General features: G+C 32.9%; 1 protein-coding gene across 1 annotated transcript; it reads left to right on the plus strand.

Moving 5' to 3' along the window:
• Positions 1-17,562: 17,562 nt before the first annotated feature.
• LOC131953324 (tyrosine-protein kinase receptor TYRO3-like) lies at positions 17,563-19,548 on the plus strand. Its single transcript, XM_059316463.1, has 4 exons — positions 17,563-17,666; positions 17,833-17,992; positions 18,080-18,213; positions 19,053-19,548. The coding sequence occupies exons 1-4, from the start codon at positions 17,563-17,565 to the stop codon at positions 19,546-19,548; spliced, it is 894 nt and encodes a 297-aa protein (XP_059172446.1).
• Positions 19,549-20,085: the final 537 nt, after the last annotated feature.

Consider the following 20,085-nt stretch of genomic DNA (forward strand, 5'->3'; position numbering starts at 1 on the left):
TAACTTTTTCCCGATAAAGATTTAAGTAATTTAACATTCTATACAGAGGCCGAAAGCTAGATCAATAAAACCACGGTATGGTTCTAGGTCAGGGGGTACCGTATTGATCATTGAAGGAGAACATCTAAACTCTGGCAGCTCAAGAAGTGTTCGTGTTGGAGAAAGGAGCTGTGACCTCTTGCCATATAGGTAATATTTACATCTTTTTCATACGTATTACCGGAATATTTACAACAGTACATAATTTTATAAAATACGTCATATTGAAATCGAGCCGAAAAATTACATTTCCGTTGAGGCGGGTACTTTATCATGAAAAAAAAGAAATTGAATAATTATTTTTAAAAACTGTGTTTAATCATAAGCTGTTTAACCATTAAATCTGAAAAAATATGTAAAATTCATCTTAGTAACTCATTTTATGTTAAGCTTTAGAAACAACAGTATTGGAATGTTCGTTTAAACTACTCCGATTTGCCATAAGACTGTTGTTCAAAATGTAATCCCTTATTTAAAATGAAATAATTTATGTAAAATCATAATCTTACTACACATTTATGTTTCCAGTAAAGAAGAATACTTACTTGCAAGGTGGATACTTAAGTGTCGGATCTCAAACAGTTCTTCCGATGATAACAACGTCACAGTGACACTTACCATTGATAATTTTAGGCAAATCCTAAAACAAAGGTTCATCTTCAGGCCAGATCCCCAAGTCTATCGCGTGACACCTAATAAAACAATTTTCAGGTAATTTTGTCTTAAATAGGCCTATATCAGCTTATTTGTTTAATATTGAACTACATTTTAATCTTAATCTTAACTTACGTGCTTTCACGTTCTGGCTCACTTGCTTTCACCATATTCGACTATGAGATGACTCTTTATTCATATAGGCCTGCTTTTATATAAAGAGGCTGGAAAGAGGGTTAGTCTAAATATCATTGTTTTACTTTGTATACTATGCTTTATAACCATTCTTTTTATGTTAGTGTTCATTTGTAATTGATGTCCAATTGGATAAACAAGAGAGGTTCCTACATGGTCGACACCAAAAACAAAACTATCTAACCTGCATTTTGTCTAGAAAAAAAAAGTGTTCATGATGTTGTTTTAACATGTTTCGTTTTGATAGTAGGAAACATGACAGAGCCATCGTACATGATATTTGGCAAAAATTCACAAAACATTAAACCTACTATATTTTCCTAGACTTTACTAAAACAACACAGGTCAAATACATTTCAGTTTAAGTATTTTGGTCAGCGACAACAGAAACTGTTTAACCCTATTTTGTTTTTGAAACATTGCGTACCGTACTTTAGTAAAGGACACGACATAACCTTGGATTTTTTTTCCTTTGATCAATGTGTTTTTGTATAAAGATTAATAAAAATTAAATGTTACGGATCTTGAGTGAAACATTTCCTGAGTAGTTTTAAGACCCAATATTCGAACTAAAATGAATGATAAAAATGGTTATGTTTAAAAAGAAGCGACGAGGATTAGTCAATAAATCTGTTTCAAAACATAACATACTGCATGTCAATCATGCTTAATGCAGTATTAATAAAATATCCTTGTAATAGATAAAAGTTAATGTAATTTCAATTCACTAATTGGTTTGTATGGACAGCATGTGCAAGTATTACTACATGTCAATAATGCAGATGATGATGCTATTTAATATACTAAATAATAAAATATACTGCAACGAATGTAATTTATTAAATGATAAATTTCCTGCTGACAAAATGGAAGATTTGTTCCAACATTTACTGCTTAAAGATTGATTATGTCACACATTCAAGACATATACAAAACTCAGTAAAAAAACTTTTACAATAACTTAAGCTCAAGATTAACTTGTATTGAACAAAAAGATCCTCCTGATAAAACTCCGAATTTTTAGAGTACAAACCTACGTTGTATAGATTTACAATACTGCCAATATTTATATTGACTATCAAAGTAAAACTCTGTATCTCACAATATTAGTAGTTAATGTAGTTACTTTTACTTGTTCTTCATATACCAAAACTAAGCCTCATGTCTTGATTTCTAACTAGTCTATTTCCAAGTTAGCATCAATAAATATATGCCATCTAGTGGTATAGTCTTGTCATGGCTTGGCAGCTTGTGTATCCTGAAGACCTCCAGAGCTATACCAGCGAGAGTGTTAACTCCTTGTAGACTCTACCAAGCTGGGATAATCTGCGTGGGTAGGGATCAGACCAAAGCTAACACCCTGGTCCTCCAGATTGGGGTAGAAACATAGTGCTGGAAACCTTATCTCGTAACAATTGGAACCAATATAGAAACTGCAAATACACAAATCTTTAGAAGAGCCCGTGATGCATGCTAGTGAAAGCCTTAAGGATGCTGTCTTCTAACAAATCTCCTAATGCTCCAAGAATAAAACCAAATTAGGGACCTCAAACATCAAAAACCTACATGAAAGCAGCAGATCAGCGTATGTCGCCAAAGAAATGAGAAGGTACAAAGTCAACGTTCTAGGACTAAGCGAGACACGATGGAATGGCAGGGCAAACTAGGTTGGTCACGGGAGAGACTGTCATCTACTCAGATCATGAGGATAAAGACCATGAACACACTCAATGTTGGCCCAAATGATATCTTCAGAATTTCTTTATCAATGCCAATGGAAGGAAAACAACTTTAATTATGTGCTATGTACCCAAAAATGCTGCAACAGATGAGAGAAAGAAGACTTCTACTCTAATTGACAAATCACCAAGAGATGTAAAGATGCCTAAATGGGAATAGAAAATAAAGATCAGAAGCTCATTAAGTGAAAAAATGGAGCAAGCGTAATAAAAGAAAAAGGCGAACTTTTTTTTTAATTTTGTGGGGGGGGGGGGGGGAAGGGCAATTTTCTTTCATGAAGATAAACACAAGACCACTCGGACGACACGTGATGGCAAAGAACCAAATAGACCACATCAGAGTATCCAGAAAGTGGATAAGTTTAATGGATGTTAGGGTGAGGCAAAGTGCGGAAACGGATTTGTTTAAGATAGTGATAGAGAAAGGGATAAAGATCAGGACAAGTCAAGAATATGGATAGAGATCAGGATGGGGATTCTCAAAGGGATTATTATAGAGATAGTGTATGATTGGAATTGCGTTATCATTGTGTGTGTAGTTATTATTGTGATTCTGCTTTGAGTTAGGATTATAGTTCTATGTATTTTATCGAGCTTCCATATCTGTATTTTCACTTTTAATTTTAAATTTTCTATTATCCCAAAAACCCGGGAAGCACCGGAAATATTCTACACGGTAAGAATAAAATACTAAATTTTGATTACAGTGGTGGCATTACATTGAACATCGTCGGCGATAATTTTGAAAATATGGACTTCAACATCACCTTGAAAGTTTTTTTCAAACACACTATTGACAGCCACGTACGCATTTCTTGATTTATGTTTTAGGTTGATTCAAAATGGGAAATAGAGACCATGACAGTTTTAATGTGCATTTGATATTCAAACGAGAAATTGGGTTTTCTATGAATGAATAAAGCGAAAGGGATCTCCCTTAAACTTTCTCGTATATTCTCATATAACAATGGCAACTCGGAATATAGACGTGATTTGAAATCCATTTTTTATTATTTAAACTTTTAAAAACAGAATATAATCTCGTAGAAAAAAGAACTGCGCACCAAGTGAACAGTAAACAATATGTGTATAATAGTGCGAAATATTAGTACTTTATAAAAGTGTGCACATGGGCTTTTATATATTAGGATTTGCTTTTTTTTTGAGAAATCAAAAATAGCGTAAAGTACTACTTCTGGTCAACAGAAATTACTATAAATTTGATAAAAGGCAGATAATTAGATATTTTACTTAAATGTGAAATTTCGTTTACCTGTCTGAAACAGTACTCAAGTTATAGGCTTTTGAAAAACCAAAAGTAGAATACGTACCACTACCGGTCATTGGAAATCGCTGAAAAATTGATACTGAACTAAAAATTTGATATAATACTTATATATGAAACTATATCAACCTAGCGGTAACGGTAATCAAGTTATTGTGTTCAGAGACATACACAAACTAAGATATACTGATAAAATTGCTAAACCCAGTTTTTTCGACTCGAATATGCGTAAATCGCCGACATTTTTGGTAAATCTGAATTTAGAATTTTTGCCCGATTAAAATAAGTCTCCTATACTTCGTATATGATAAAGAACAGAGGTTTACAACAGCGAAAACTGTCAAAATACTTCCTTTATACTTTGTATATGAGGAAGTAAAAAGTTAGTTTGTTTTTTATTTGATACGTATAAGTTAAATTTATAAATTCAGAGATAGTGCACAATGTTGAAATAAATTAACATTTGAAATGTACAAATTTTGTAGGTAATCGAGATTTGCAGTGGTAACAGAGGGAGCGGAGATGACGTCTCTCATTTTGTATGTCACACACCTAACATCAAGAACATTTCAGACAAAAAGATCACTGCTGGCATCCTAAACATTCAGATTGACAGCATTCAGAAACAAATGCCGTTTGAGATTATCAGAGATCCAAAGTTTGACGTTTTTGGAGAAGTGAGATTCATCACATACCTGGATGGGGATATTGTCATAAAGGTTGGTTTTTTTTAATATATAGTTTTATGTTTATTTGTCAGATCAGTAAAAAGACAACTGTTACTATTCATTAATCCACGACATAAAACCCATGAACAATATAACCCCAAGGGTTTCTTTCAAACATTATTCTCCGGGGTGGGGGCACTTAAATTTTCCGGGGTGGTGTGCGGACACAGGTTTAAGTCTATATTATCACTAAAAATAAAATACATTTTCTATGTCATCACGGGGGTGGGACGTGCTGAAAAAGACTCTTTACCAACATTATATACTTAACCATTTTAAATAAAGTGTAAGCTGATAAAAACGTTATTTGTACCTAAAATGTGATTCGGTGGTGAACAAGGCAACTGACTTAACTATTATTTGAGTCTGTATGAGGTCCTGATTTGAACCTGACTCACGTTAGTGAAACAAAGGCGGCTAGGCATAGTTTTGTCAACTTTCCGTCCCCCCCCCTCACCTATACCGAGGTAATTGAAACAGATCAACCCATCTGCCCCATTAGTCTTTAGCACAAATGGGAGAGGATAACGATGATCTTAAAAATAAGAATGAAAGTTTTTTTTTTTTAATAATGAATTTTAAAAAACTGTACCGTATTCTACCCATGGAGAAAAGAAATAACTATTTAATATACGATTTAAAAAGTGAGGAAGGATACAACGGGCGCTAGGTTGATAGTGCTGTCTATTTTCTCTAAACTAAAACCAAAACCAAAATCACCAACTTAATTAAATTTAACCGGAAACGAAAAATGACATTTAAACGGATTTTCATCCAGAATCGGTACTTTAATTTTTACAAAATATAGTCATAGGCATATCCCTAAACCATGCACCTAACCTCATTCGTGACAAAAGTCGCATTTAGAGTTTATTTCAGGCAACTCTACTTGGTAGGAGGGGGCTCCGCCCCCCCCCCCCCCCCCCCACACACCCCAAAACATGTCTACCGTCCCATTCAACGAAATATAATTATATACTTTTTCCAGTGTCCGCCCCCTCCGAGAAAATTCTACCCCCGCCACCGAAAATTTTCAAGTACCCCCACCCTTTTCCGGGGAGGAAAAAGTCTGAAAAAAACACTGGTCGCATTTGTAGTTCATACAAACTAAAGGAAGAACCTGGGCGGGGCTTCGCCCCTACCGGAAGAGATGCTTGAAAAAAACTGTGCACGCTAAACACTTTTTAGATTAGAAAAAGTTCCCCCCTCCGGGGAGGAAAAAGTTTGAAAGAAACATTGGTGTCGCGCTTAGCCACTACCCGTAGAATTGCATGAAAGAAACTGCACGCAAACCACTTTTTAGATTAGACACATGAATTAGGCTGTAATTTTATTATAGTGTATCGATGACGACATTTCTTTTGAGTTGGGGGGGGGGGGGGCTGTCGGCTTAGACGTTCTTACGCGGGAGATGGGCTTCACCCATACCCGAAGAATTGTATGAAAGAAACTCTTCACGCAATCCACTTTTAAGATTAGACAAAATTGGCTTTTTAATTCAATGTTTACTCGAGAATCAATGACGTCATATTACTATGTGCACTCTCCGGCTTGATACTATTTTCTACTATATGCTAAATATGACGACATATTTCATTTTCGTTTAACTATGCATGTTTCTAATTTGCTTGTGTTTTCTCTATAGCGTTCTTGTCAAATAGATACACAGACAGATACATACACAGACAGCGAAACTATTATTATAGACGAGAAAAATGGCCCGTTGAAGAAGGATACAACGGGTGCTAGGTTGATAGTGCTGTCTCTTTTCTTTAAAAAAAAACGCAACCACCTTTACCTCAAATTGAATATGAAACGAAAAATGACATTAAAAACGGATTTTTATCAAGAATCGAGATTTTAATCGGATTTAAGCTTGATCTACACGTAGTTATCACGCATTTATACAAAATATAGTCATAGGCATATCCCTTAAACATGCATGTAATCCCATTCATGACAAAAGTGGCATTTAGAGTTTCTTTCAGGCAACTCTACTTGGGATTAGGGGGCTCCGCCTCCCCCCCCCCCCCCCGCACACCCCGTCCCATTCAACGAAACATAATTATATACTTTTTTTAGTGTCCCAGAAAATTCCACCCCTACCCCCGAAAATTTCAAGTACCCTCACCACTCTCCGGGGAGGAAAAAGTCTGAAAGAAACACTGGTTTCATTTGTAGATTATATAAACTAAAGGAAGAACCTGGGCTGGGCTTCGCTCCTACCGGAAGAGATGCATGAAACAAACTGTGCACGCAAAACACTCATTTGATTAGAAAAAGTTCCCCCCTCTGGGGAGGAAAAAGTCTGAAAGAAACACTGGTGTCGCGCTTAGCCACTGCCCGAAGAATTGCATGAAAGAAACTACACACAATTTTTTGCTATATACTCAATGTGACATCATGTTTCGTTTCCGTTTTACTGTGCATGGTTTTTTTTTTGCTTGTGTTTTCTCTATAGCGTTCTCGTCAGACAGAAGAATTGTATGAAAGAAACTCTTCACGCAAACCACTTTTAAGATTAGACAAAATTGGCTTTTTAATTCAATGTTTACTCGAGAATCAATGACGTCATATTACTGTGTGCACTCTCCGGCTTGATACTATTTGCTACTATATGATCCAATGTGACGTCATATTTCGTTTTCGTTTAACTATGCATGTTTTTTAAGTTGCTTGTGTTTTCTCTTTAGCGTTCTTGTCAGATAGATATATACACAGATGGACAGACAGCGAAACTATTATATAGAATGTCACACGAATTATTATAGATGTCACACGACTAGTAAGGAGCAGTTGATAGGCTTGTTCTTTGTTTTCGGAAAAATTTGCCTAAAATCTTACCCTTTACATTGTCTCTATAATAATACTAACCAATGCTAAACTTTGCATTATTGTTAATTTTAAACAAACATTTTTAACGTCAATATGATATTTTTTTAGTCATTAAAAACAAAGGGAGGACCAGGGGCGGAACTAGAAAAAAATAGGCTCCCCCGCAAAAATTATTTTGGGCTTCCCTATATATATATATATATATATATATATATATATATATATATATATATATATATATATATATATATATATATATATATATATGTTGCTACAAAAGTGTGTTTTGATAAAATGCAATAAAATATCTTTAGATACACCATTTACAATTGTATCTGGTTAGTTAATTTAAATGGCAATGTTAACTAATTACTCTGTTTATTAATCAGTTTATCTGTACTTAATAAGTAAACTATTCGTGATTATTTTTTTTCAGGGTGAAAACATCCCAACTTGGCTAGAGTTGGAAGAATTTAAAGTTTTCATCGAAAGCGCAATGTGCAATGTCATACACATTACATCTGCTTACATTAAGTGTAACGGCACCGATTTTATAGAAAAGTTTCATTCTTGTAATCGTGTCATTACTAGTACAAAAGCGCCTACACATTTCAATAACAGTACAACTGCGCCTCTTACTGGAACAACTAATCACACTGTACCAAATGTGTTGGAAAGTGAAGATCTGAAAAGACGTAAACCAGGTTTATATTACTCGAGCACAATTTGCAATGATTTATGGCAGACTATAACCAACACAACAAACAGTGTAATCTTTCCTGTGTCTGTACAAGTCGGTAATTTTCGTCAACCTGTTGGGAAAATCCAATTTAACCTCCGTACTGAGAGTATTGTCTCCAGCTACCCATTGGTCATTGGGAGCTTGACCGCCACTGTTGTTGTGCTAGTCGTTGCCATCGCCATATACGTTAGAGTACGACGGTCCAGACAAAAGGTGCCGGAACAATCTGAAGGTGAATTTACAATTTTAATTTAATATTATTAAACTAATTATCTTCAACTTTGGTTCATCGATAATCGTTATCGGTTTCAAAACTAACAAATAAGCTCCATACATACAAAGCAACTAATGGTTTGAAGTTTTGGGTTAGTTTAATATATTTACTTTGTCGAAAGAAATATTAATGAGGACTGTAACACAAAGAAAACATTTAAAATCCAGAATATTTTTTTCAGAGATACTGTTATCTGCGTAGATTAATTGGTTTGAATATTTTAGGAAACTATCACGTAGAAATATAAATAATGTTACCTTAATAGACACTTGATGACCCAGTTTCCCTTTACGCCAAACTCACCTTTTATAGTCATTAACCCCAAATAAATCCCTGTTCTTAGACCCCAACTATCGCCTGACTCTTGGGGACATACATTTATGACGTGCATGCGGGATAAGAGAAAATGGGCTGCGAGTGGTCAGAGTATAGTCGAGTTTTGTGGACGCTTACAAAAGGGGAGGGGAGTAGGTTGACTTAGCGGTAATTTTCACACTTGCCATGTTTGTTGTGAAAATAAGTAGGCTAAATACAGTAGGCTAATTGTCCTCAATTTCTATAATTAAAGGTGTGTATCTATCAATAAATTAATTTAACATCTCTAAATAAATGTGTGTATACAATTTCGGGGGGAAAACATTGTTCTCTACATAAATATTATTATTAAATAGTATTACAAATAATGCAGAGGATCTGATTAGGCGGAACCGACACAAAAAATGTACAAACTTCTTGTTTTTAGTAGAATATAGATTTACATGAAATGTACTTAAGTTTTTAATATCTGGGAATTTTGCCGCACCTAGATCACAAGTAGAGTTTCTCTTTCATACCAAGCGAACCATATGGCAGATGAAGTGGAGTAGTTTATATGTTTATTGAGTTAGGTACCCATGAGAGCTGGGTGAAGTCAAGGACATACAGTCGTCCACCGTCCGTACCGAGATCAAAACTCTAGACCTTCCGGATAGCAGCCGAACGTTCCATCATTAGACCACGTCGTATTTGGGCACAAGCCGCCAATAAAATTTGCACCAGTCTTCACGATCCTGTGCTTTTTTCTCTATTGTCCTAGGGTGCTACCCATCTGCTGTATATCTGTCTCAAAGCCTCGTCCAAGTTCCCTTTCCATTCACAAGTACGGGCATCACCTTTATGAATGTGACCGAAATTGTGAAATGCTTTGTTGAAAATGCCTCTAGCGTTTATTCATACGTCATTCAAATGATCTGAGTTATAAATGCATGAAAGATGCAGCAAACGGAAAGATGCAATGTCTAGAAAATTAGTCAGCAGACTTCTTTTGAAAAGCTATTGGAATGTGTCGCCTAAAACAGCTAGAAAAGGATGATAAAAAAGCAATTTAAAAAATAAGTTAGAATTTCATAAAATATTACATGATGCTCAGAATATTAAATAAAATACTTAAAAAAAACTTTTTAAAAAACCACGTTTTTCTTGTGGACTAAAAAGTAGAAAATAAATTTTTCTTTTGTGCTTCCTCGAGCTGTGCAGGTTCTTGTGATGACTGACAAAAAACGTGGGTACGTTCACCATCAAATTTCATGACCCATCTGCCCGACCCACGTTTTTTGTCAGTCATCACAAGAACCTGCACAGCTCGAGGAAGCACAAAAGAAAAATTTATTTTCTACTTTTTAGTCCACAAGAAAAACGTGGTTTTTTAAAAAGTTTTTTTTAAGTATTTTATTTTCTCCTTTTTAGTCCGTTGCTACACATGAAAAACGTGGTTTTTAAACAAGTTTTTCATATAGTTTATTTTCTACTATATCTAATGACTTGATTAAGTATGACTTGACTAAGTGTTTATAAATACACGGACTAAAAAGCTTGAGCGACCAGGATTCGAACCTGGGTTGTCGCAGCCACAACACGAAGTACTAACCTCTATACGATCACGGCCAGCGCGCTCACATCGATTGAGGCCGAAGTAACTGTGTCAATACGCCTCCAGTCTTGTCGGTATCTTTAGAAATCATGTCCTCAATTGGTCTTATGCCTTTTATGTGCTTTATTTCTTTCTATTGTTGTCCGATACGTGACAGTATTTCAAAAACATTGATAAAAAAAATTAAAGTTCACTAATTTAAGAATTTTAAACGTTTTATACGTTTGGAGGATGCATTAATGCCTGTATAAGTCCGTTGGGTTAAAAATGTTTTCATTCTACAGGTGGCACAGCAATGGTGACAATTAACCAAATTCTGAACCAAGATACAACTACTGACACAGACAAAATCATCATTCCATTTAGCCGGCTGACTATCGGCAATTTAATTGGAGAAGGTAAGTGTTTAAATATCAATTTTACAGTGCAAGCACATAATAACGGCTACAATAGGAGAAACTGTAAAAAAAATGTCTGCAATATAAGTAAGTAGGCCTACTTGCTATTTCAAAATAAAATAATATTAGCTCAGTCTATAGTCTATACTATAGTATCAGATAATTACAAAGCACGTAAGTACTCAGATATATATATATATATATATATATATATATATATATATATATATATATATATATATATATATATATATCAACACCGATTGATATTGAATTGATAGTTATCCACGGCTTAGGAATTCAGCCGTTAGGCAGTGGACAGAACAAATGATCTCAAGACAAATGAGTTTAGACAAAATACCCCATAGAAAATTTCTCACGGACAAATGATCTTAAGGACAAATGATCCCACAGACAAAAGATCTCAGAACAACATATATCAGGACAAATACAAAGCATGGACAAATATTCTCAGATAAAATATCTTACAGCTAAATATCATCTTTAAATGCTATTTTTATTTCCTTTTTTGCCAATAAAAATGGTTAGGTATACTAAACTGAATGAGTTACACTTTACAAAGTATCAGAAGACTAAGTAAACTAAATTATTTTAAGTATCAATTGATATGAAACGTACAGTACTTGAAAATGCATAAATCAAATAAAGTGATGGATGTTATACCACATTAATATTCAAAACACATTAAATGTATTTCAAACAGCCGATTGAGTCTTCAGGTTCTTAAGGTAAAACCAGGGTTTTTATTGTATCATCGACACAAACGTAACGTCAACGGTTTTTTTTTGCCGGCGTTTGTCCAGCGTCAATCTAAGTTCTTAAAAGTGCAGATGCCATTCTACGATTTAACGAATGAGGCGATGGATGGGTAATCACAACTAATACAGCTTTTTTTGCAAGCACATTACGAATAAAGTTTCACCGCAATGACCACTTTCGTCACCGAATCACTAGGCTGTTACCGACACAATATAACTATTGAGTTTAGATGATAGTTGTATTGTCCACAGAGAATGGATGTCTTTTCACTTAGAGCCTGTTTCTGCTATCGAAACATGAAGCCACCTTGCTGCAAAGGTGTGTTTTCATAGCCCTTCCATCAATAATTAGGTGATCCCCTTTGATCTAGTTTTCTCCACCTAATGTGGTAGGATTGTCGCCCTGATCGGTAAGCCCAACTACGCTGTCTATCGAAGGTTAGTTTCACCTACGGATATTATATTTCTAATTTCAATTTTGAAATGTTTAATATAATGTGACAACCCGAATTTACAATCCATTTCTCACAATTAATAGAAAGTAAATAAATAGTATATGACAAGCAATTTTAAAAAACTATTTTAATCAACAAAATCATCCAATATACTATAAATATTTTGCGGAGAGATATTTTGTCTCAGATATTTAGTCCTTGAGATTATTTGTTCTGTGTTCTGATATCATTTCTCCTGAAATCATTTGTTCGTTTGATAGTTTATATATATATATATATATATATATATATATATATATATATATATATATATATATATATATATATATATATATATATATATATATATATATATATATATATATATATATATATATATATATATATATATATATATATATATATATATATATATATATATATATATATATATATATATATGTATATATGTATATATATATATATATATATATATATATATATATATATATAAATATATATATTTATATATATATATATATATCTAGTATATATATTTTTATATATATATATCTAGTATATTTTTTTTTCTGGTGATTTTTTAAATTTATTCTTGGTAAAGCACCACTAGAGTATATAAAGCTCAATTCTGTATGTACCTAACATGCAACAGCTTTGTTTGTTTGTCGTTGACATAGTTCTATGGCTTTAAGTGTTAGACTATTTACCGTAGTAACAGTCTAAATTTATGAGTTAAAAAATTACTGTTGAAAGTCTTGGGAAATAATTTTCATTTTTCAAACTGATAGTAATAATTGTCGGCATGTTCATTAAACACAATTTTAAAGAAGTAACAAAAATTCTAATTATGTCTGAAAATTATTTATGTTTAGTCCTTTAGCACTTACTTCCCTTTGATAAATTAGGAAAACACATAATTACTTCCCTTTATAAAACATTGCATTCGTGGAAAAGAATTTACTTTTTATTACTTTGTTTTGGTGTTGGGGAAAAAATAATTACATAATTAGCGGGGATTGATCAAGTGCAAATGTTGTAGGTATTTTACGGATAAGCTTGGAGTATTATAATTGTTCATTTGGTTTGGTTTGGCACCTACGTTCGTTTAATTGAGTGCAAAAAGACTATGAATAAGTTGGGGTACTATAGTCGATTATTAAGCTTTTTTTCGTTTTCGTTTGTGTTTTTTTTTCTTTGGGTTTGTGTTTGCATTTGTGTTTGTAGTTGGTTTTGCGTTTGGATTTGGTTTGTTTTCGTTTGCTTTTTCGTTTGTGTTTTTTTTTTGGGGTTTGTGTTTGTGGCTGGTTTTGCGTTTGGATTTGGTTTGTTTTCGTTTGCTTTTTCGTTTTTTTTTCTTTGTGTTCGTATGGTGTTTGTGGTTGGGTTTGTTGTTAGGTTTTTGTTTTCGTTTGCTATTTTGTATGTTTTTTCTTTGTGTTTGTATTTGTGTTTGTGATTGTGGTTGGGTTTGTTGTTAGGTTTTTGTTTTCGTTTGTATTTGTAATTGTGTTAGCGTTATGTTTGCGTTTTGTTGTTTTGGTTGGTTGTGGTTTGGGTGGGCAATGCCGGGTTTATGATGATTACTAAACACACAGGTAATGGTCTTTAACAGAAAGGTTTTTCACAGAAGCCAGAGCAGGGCCTGGCCGGGACGGCTAGTATATATATATATATATATATATATATATATATATATATATATATATATATATATATATATATATATATATATATATATATATATATATATATATATATATATATATATATATATATATATATATATATATATATATATATATGTATATATATGTATATGTATATATATATATATATATATATATATATATATATATATATATATATATATATATATATATATATATATATAGGCTATATATATATATATAGGCTATATATATATAAATATATATATATATATATATATATATATATATATATATATATATATATATATATATATATATATATATATATATATATATATATATATAACATGCAGGCGCTGTATATATATATTTGTGTGTTCAATTTAATATTTTTTTAAAAGGCAACTTTGGACGCGTTTATGATGGATTACTGGAAACGGAGTTAGATTCCGAAGCGGTTAGAGTTGCAATTAAAACAATGATAGGTAAATCAATTAAACTGTCATTTTAAGATAAATTAATGTTATAGGGCCTACTAATATTTTAAAAAAAATTTAACAATATATTTCTTTTCAAATTGTAACAAACAGGTGCACAGTCCCATTTTGAAAATTTGGAACTATTTATTCAAGAAGCTTTGATAATGAAAGATTTCCAGCACCCAAGAGTTCTCGGCCTTGTAGGGCTGTCACAAAATGGACCTAGAGATCTTTACGTGGTTCTACCGTATATGTCAAATGGAGCGCTTGTTAAATTCGTCCGTGACCATTCTGTTGTAAGGAGTTCGTTTTGAGTAACGGCATGCTAATAGAGCATTCGAAATTATTCAAAATTATTCGTAAAAAAAACAGTTGTCACCTTATTAAGATGTAACACTTCTACAAAATCAAAGATGTCAACTCTGTGAATTATTACCCACCTCTTTTATACCCCCACCCCAAAGCCAAGATCTATTATCCACATGAAGGAAAACCTGTCCAAAATGAGAGTAGGACATTTTTCAACATTGTTGGTTACAAGTTGAAACTTAATCTGGTCTTAATGCTAAGATAATGTAAGGTTTAACTTACGTTTTGTTTGGGAGTTCATGTTCAGGCTCAGGTTCAGGCTTAGGTTTAAGTTTAAGCTCAATTTTGAGTTTGAGTTTGAATTTGAGTTTGAGTTTCAGTTTCAGTTTCAGTTTGAGTTTGAGTTTCGGTTTCGGTTTCAGTTTTAGTTTTAGTTTTAGTTTTAGTTTTAGTTTTAGTTTTAGTTTTAGTTTTAGTTTTAGTTTTAGTTTTAGTTTTAATTTTAATTTTTATTTTTATTTTTATTTTTATTTTTATTTTTATATTTGTTTTTGTTTTTGTTTTTGCTTTAGTTATAGTTTTCGCTTTCGCTATCGATTTCGATTTTGTTTAGGTTTAGGTTTCAGTTTACATTTAGAGTTACGTTTACGTTTACGTTTAAGATAAATGTGGTACTATTGCTTCTCAAAGTACATTAAACCAAGAATTTTTAAAATTTCCGCATCTTCGCCTTTAAAGAATAATTATAGTTGTTTATTTTACTATTAGAATCATAGCTTTTGAAACAGGAAAACAAAGTTAATTTTTTTTTGCAATAGTGTTATATAAGAATATTCGAGAAAGTTTAGGGGAGATCATTCCCGGTTTATTTTTGGTTGTGTTGTGCGTATAATTTCTATTGTATTTTGTTTTGGGTGATTCATTGTTTTTTTGTTGGCGGCATACATGGTGTTTTGTTCTTTTGTTTTCTACAGAGTAATGTTTTAATGTATTTTTCACCTTAGCGAAGCAATGTCATACAGCTAATATATATATATATATATATATATATATATATATATATATATATATATATATATATATATATATATATATATATATATATATATATATATATATATATATACATGGCGCCTTTTTCTTATCTCGCCGCTCCCCCTAACCTGAAAACCTATATACCCTTCCGCTGAGGTGATGGAAAATGCGATTATTAAATCCGTGAGAAATCCAGCTTTCCAATGATGCCAAATACAATATGAATATTAAACTTTTCGTAGAGAGCTTGTAAGATTGGTGAAAAAATAGTATTTTTAAATTAATGGGGTCATTAAAATAGTATTTTAAACACATTACATTTTTTTATTATTAAAATTATGATTTTCTTAAAACAAAAATGGACAAACTATCCAAAAGTGCAAGAAACCCATTTGCTTAAGGAAAAGGTTTTTGTAGAGTCAATCGACTACTGGATGGCGGTGACACCAAATTTAATATTTTTCTACAAAACTAATGATTTTTTCCACTTGAATTACTTTTAGCATTAGGCCCCTTGATGCTTTTTATAGGTGTATTAATATGTTGATGCCATTCGATAAAAAGGTAGGGGGGTGACACCAAATACACCGTCCACGAAAGTGGATTGCGGTGAAAACAAATTGGAAATTCACAAATCTACATATCAATAGGCAATAAAAAGCGTGCAACAGATAAATAGAACTGGTTGACTTGCAACATCAGCTTTTTCATCAGCTATGAAAAGAGTTGCCAAACGCTTTGTAACAGTAAAATCGTGAAATTTTGAATATTATGTAATGGAATATGTCAAATTATCAATAATTTAATTACAACGTATCAATAATTTATTAAAAATATTGCTAATTTTCAGCAAGAAAGGCCTAAATGTTAGAAAATTCCAGCCCACCATTTCAAATAAACAAAAATTTGATTTAAAATTTAAAAACATTGTTAACATCATACATTAACTTTTATGTATATGCTGTTTTATTTTTCAAGCTTAAACGTCTTCTAAAAAATGCATTAAAAATGAAGTGATAAATGTTTGCAGCAAATCAATTGTTGAAAAGATTGTTGCGAAACTTACTTCTGTCAAATAATTTTCTGTCTTAGCCGATGAAACTTGCAAAATGTTTTAACGGAAGTTTGCAAATTTACACATAGCCTGTAATTTTTTTATGAATGGTCAAGGATATGACCGATAATTTTTAATTTTAACGGATGAGATACTTGATGAGATGAATTAGCCAAGAGTTCAAGAAGACTTGAACTGCGATTGTAGCTGAGTAATTTTAAATGTACTTTTATCTGTTTGTTGTGTTATAGTAATAATATTGTGTTTTCTGAATGTGTCAACCACAGCTATAAAATTTGAATTTTATTAAAAAAAGTACTATGTCGTACATTGGTTGCGTTTTTTTTAAAATATTGTCAGTGCCGGAGTTATGTATAGAATCCAATGGAATATGGCAGGAGTTATGTAAAAATAAAACTCAGATTTTTAGCATTAGTGAGATTTATTTGTAGTCCTTAAAAGACGTCCTGTAGGTGTTGTGAGAAACATGCGAAATTAAAACCTCAGGGATTGTTTAATAATAACGTAAGGCATTTTGGGCGATTTTTTAAAACGAGCCGACCCGCGACGTAGCACACGCCGCTATTTAGTGACTGGTGAAGATTTCCTGAAAGACACAGTTGTCCAAATGGGTTGGGTTGGTGCACACTGTTGCGCATGCCTGAAGAGCTGGGGGGGGGGGGGGGGTGGGTTAGAGAGTCGCGTGCGTGCTTAGTGTTGGGCAACGTAGAGAATTTTATATATAGATAGATATTTAATAATGCTATTATTGCTATTATTCTCGTTCGAACATGTCGTTAAATTCAATCCCGTAAAATACATTTATACTTATCTAATACACAAAGCAATTCTCGAAGTTAAAACAAACATGTTTTAATGCCCATTTTGAATGTATGTGTTTACAATTTGAATCCAGCCGACACGTTCACATGTTCATTAACATAAACCAAATTTTTTTTTATTTCGTCTACATCTAGCGCCTGATGTTCTCTGATGTCTTGAAGTACGGGGCAGATATCGCTAGCGGCATGGCGTACCTCAGTGTCAAGAACTTTGTGCATAGAGATCTGGCTGCCAGAAACTGTCTGTAAGATTTTGTCATAACCTTCAGTATACAGAGAGTTTTGAAAATCTTAAAGAACGGCAATCTTTAGCGACGGACCAAGAGCTTGCCGTAGATCCTACATTTAATATATAATGTAGTAATGTATATGGCGAGAAGTGGCAACGCATGTTCTATTGTATCTCTATAGTCTGGACGATCGCCTACGTGTTAAGATTGGAGACTTTGGCCTGTGTCGATCAGTGTACGGCTCTAGCTACTACACCAGCACCAACAGAACAATGTTACCCATACGTTGGATGGCTCCAGAAAGTATTGAGGTTGGCTGCTACTCTACTAAGTCGGACGTTGTGAGTTTTTTTAACTGTCTTATATTTATAATTTGCCCATAATAGTTGTTTAATTTTATAAAACAAATAATGTACTCTACTTAAAAGTGGTCATTTGGTGTCGTCATGTGGGAGTTGTTGACCCGTGGGCTGATCCCCTACCCTGGTCTACAGAACTCTGAAGTCCGCGGCTATCTACAGCACAGTCGTCTGGCTAGGCCGTACTTCTGCCCAGTCAGGCTGTAAGTCTAAGTTTTGAGTTATCTGTTACTTTACCAAAGTTGTCTATTGGGCCAGTCTGGATATCATTTTTACTTTCTCGTATATACGAAGTATAGAGAAAGTCTTGTAATCGTGCACAAAAAAACGAGATTTTTACAAATCTCGACGTTTTACATCTCACTGATACGGAAAAACATAATTTTGCAATCTTGTCCGTATGACTAAGTGTCTGTCTGTGTGTATGTGTGTGTGTAAACACGATAACTTGAGTACCGTTACAGCTAGGTTGCTGAAATTTCATAAATAAGTATTTTATCAAAATCGTTGATCCGTATCAACTTTTGAGCGATTTCCGATAACCGGAAGTGGTACTTTTTCTTTTTTGAATTTTTCAAAAGCCTAAAACTTGAGTACTATTTGAGATGGATAAATGAAATTTCATATTTAACTAAAAGATCTAATTCTCTACCTTCTCTCAAATTTTGAGTAATTTTCGTTGACCGGAAGTACTAATTTACGCTATTTCCGATTTCTCAAAAAACGCATGTAAAATTATAAAGTACTAATAATATTGCGCACTATTATGCACATTTGTTTTGTGCTCGCTTGGTGCGCAATTCTTTTTTCTATGAGATTCTATTCTATTTTTAAAAGTTTAAGTAATTAAAAATCATGTCTATATTCCAAGTTATATAAGAATATTCGAGAAAGTTTAGGGAAGATCACTCCCGGTTTATTTTAACTGATCTCTTTTGCCATGGAAAAGTATGAGGTTTTTAGTTTGAATTGTAAAATGGTCACATGTACTGTATATTCTGGTACAATGCAAACTATCTATACCATGTTCTGTCCACTTAAGGTACGAGGTTCTATTATCCTGCTGGCAAGTTGATACAGGTCTCAGGCCAAATTTTCAATCTCTCGAGGAGCTACTACGGTCACTTTCGAGACGGATTAGTCCGACGAATAATGAATGCAGAGATTGTATAGAAGAGTTGCAAATATTGAGAGAAAACCAGAGAGAAGATTCTGGGAGCAACAACACTTTCATGAACTCCGACAACACCCAGAGAGAACCAAACACTCAAAATGCAGCACAAGGTATTTGTTTGGAGAAAAAATCTTTAGATGTGGAAATGATTGTATCACAGTGCAGATTCCTTTATGTAGATGCTGCGGATGAGACTGACGGACAGAGCTTAGCTATAGCAGAAAATATGGAATACATTCAGCCTCTAGATGACTGGGAATACCTGCTTGAATTACTCCACAAAGAAATGTTTACCTCAGAAGAAACGGAAGGGACTTACTTTGATGTACTTGATAACTATGAAGAGATCACGACCAGTCTGTAATCCACAAATAATAAAATAGTATATATATATATATATATATATATATATATATATATATATATATATATATATATATATATATATGTCTAAATGTATAAGTATGGCTATGAAAAAGTATTTAAACGTGGATAAGTATTTTTTTTAGATTTGGCAAATTGCTGAGCCGAATTTTCTTTTGTCTTAGTAAAACTATTCACTTCATTCTAATCTTTCTTACTACGCTTTACACATATCCTACTAACAGTTTTAATTTCATTTTGCAATTATTTCTAAAGCCTATATTTTCAAATTTAACTTTGAATTTGTTTCATTTATATTCACATTTTGCCTCTGTTATAGTGCGCACTTTGAGAAGGAACTATTTTTTTTATCTATTTCGGCATTCCCACTAAATGCTAAATTAAAATCGCCATTCTACTTGTATTAAAAGGGGTTTATTTGGCGATGAGAAATAATTGTTGAGAAATAACAAGTCGGTCGCAAAGTGTGGATCGGAACAGGAAATTATATATTGCAAGTCCATTATTAAATATGAAA

Source organism: Physella acuta, unplaced genomic scaffold (assembly GCF_028476545.2).
Source record: "Physella acuta isolate Inbredline_101_S28 unplaced genomic scaffold, ASM2847654v3 ptg000916l, whole genome shotgun sequence".
Classification (NCBI taxonomy): Eukaryota; Metazoa; Mollusca; class Gastropoda; family Physidae; genus Physella; species Physella acuta.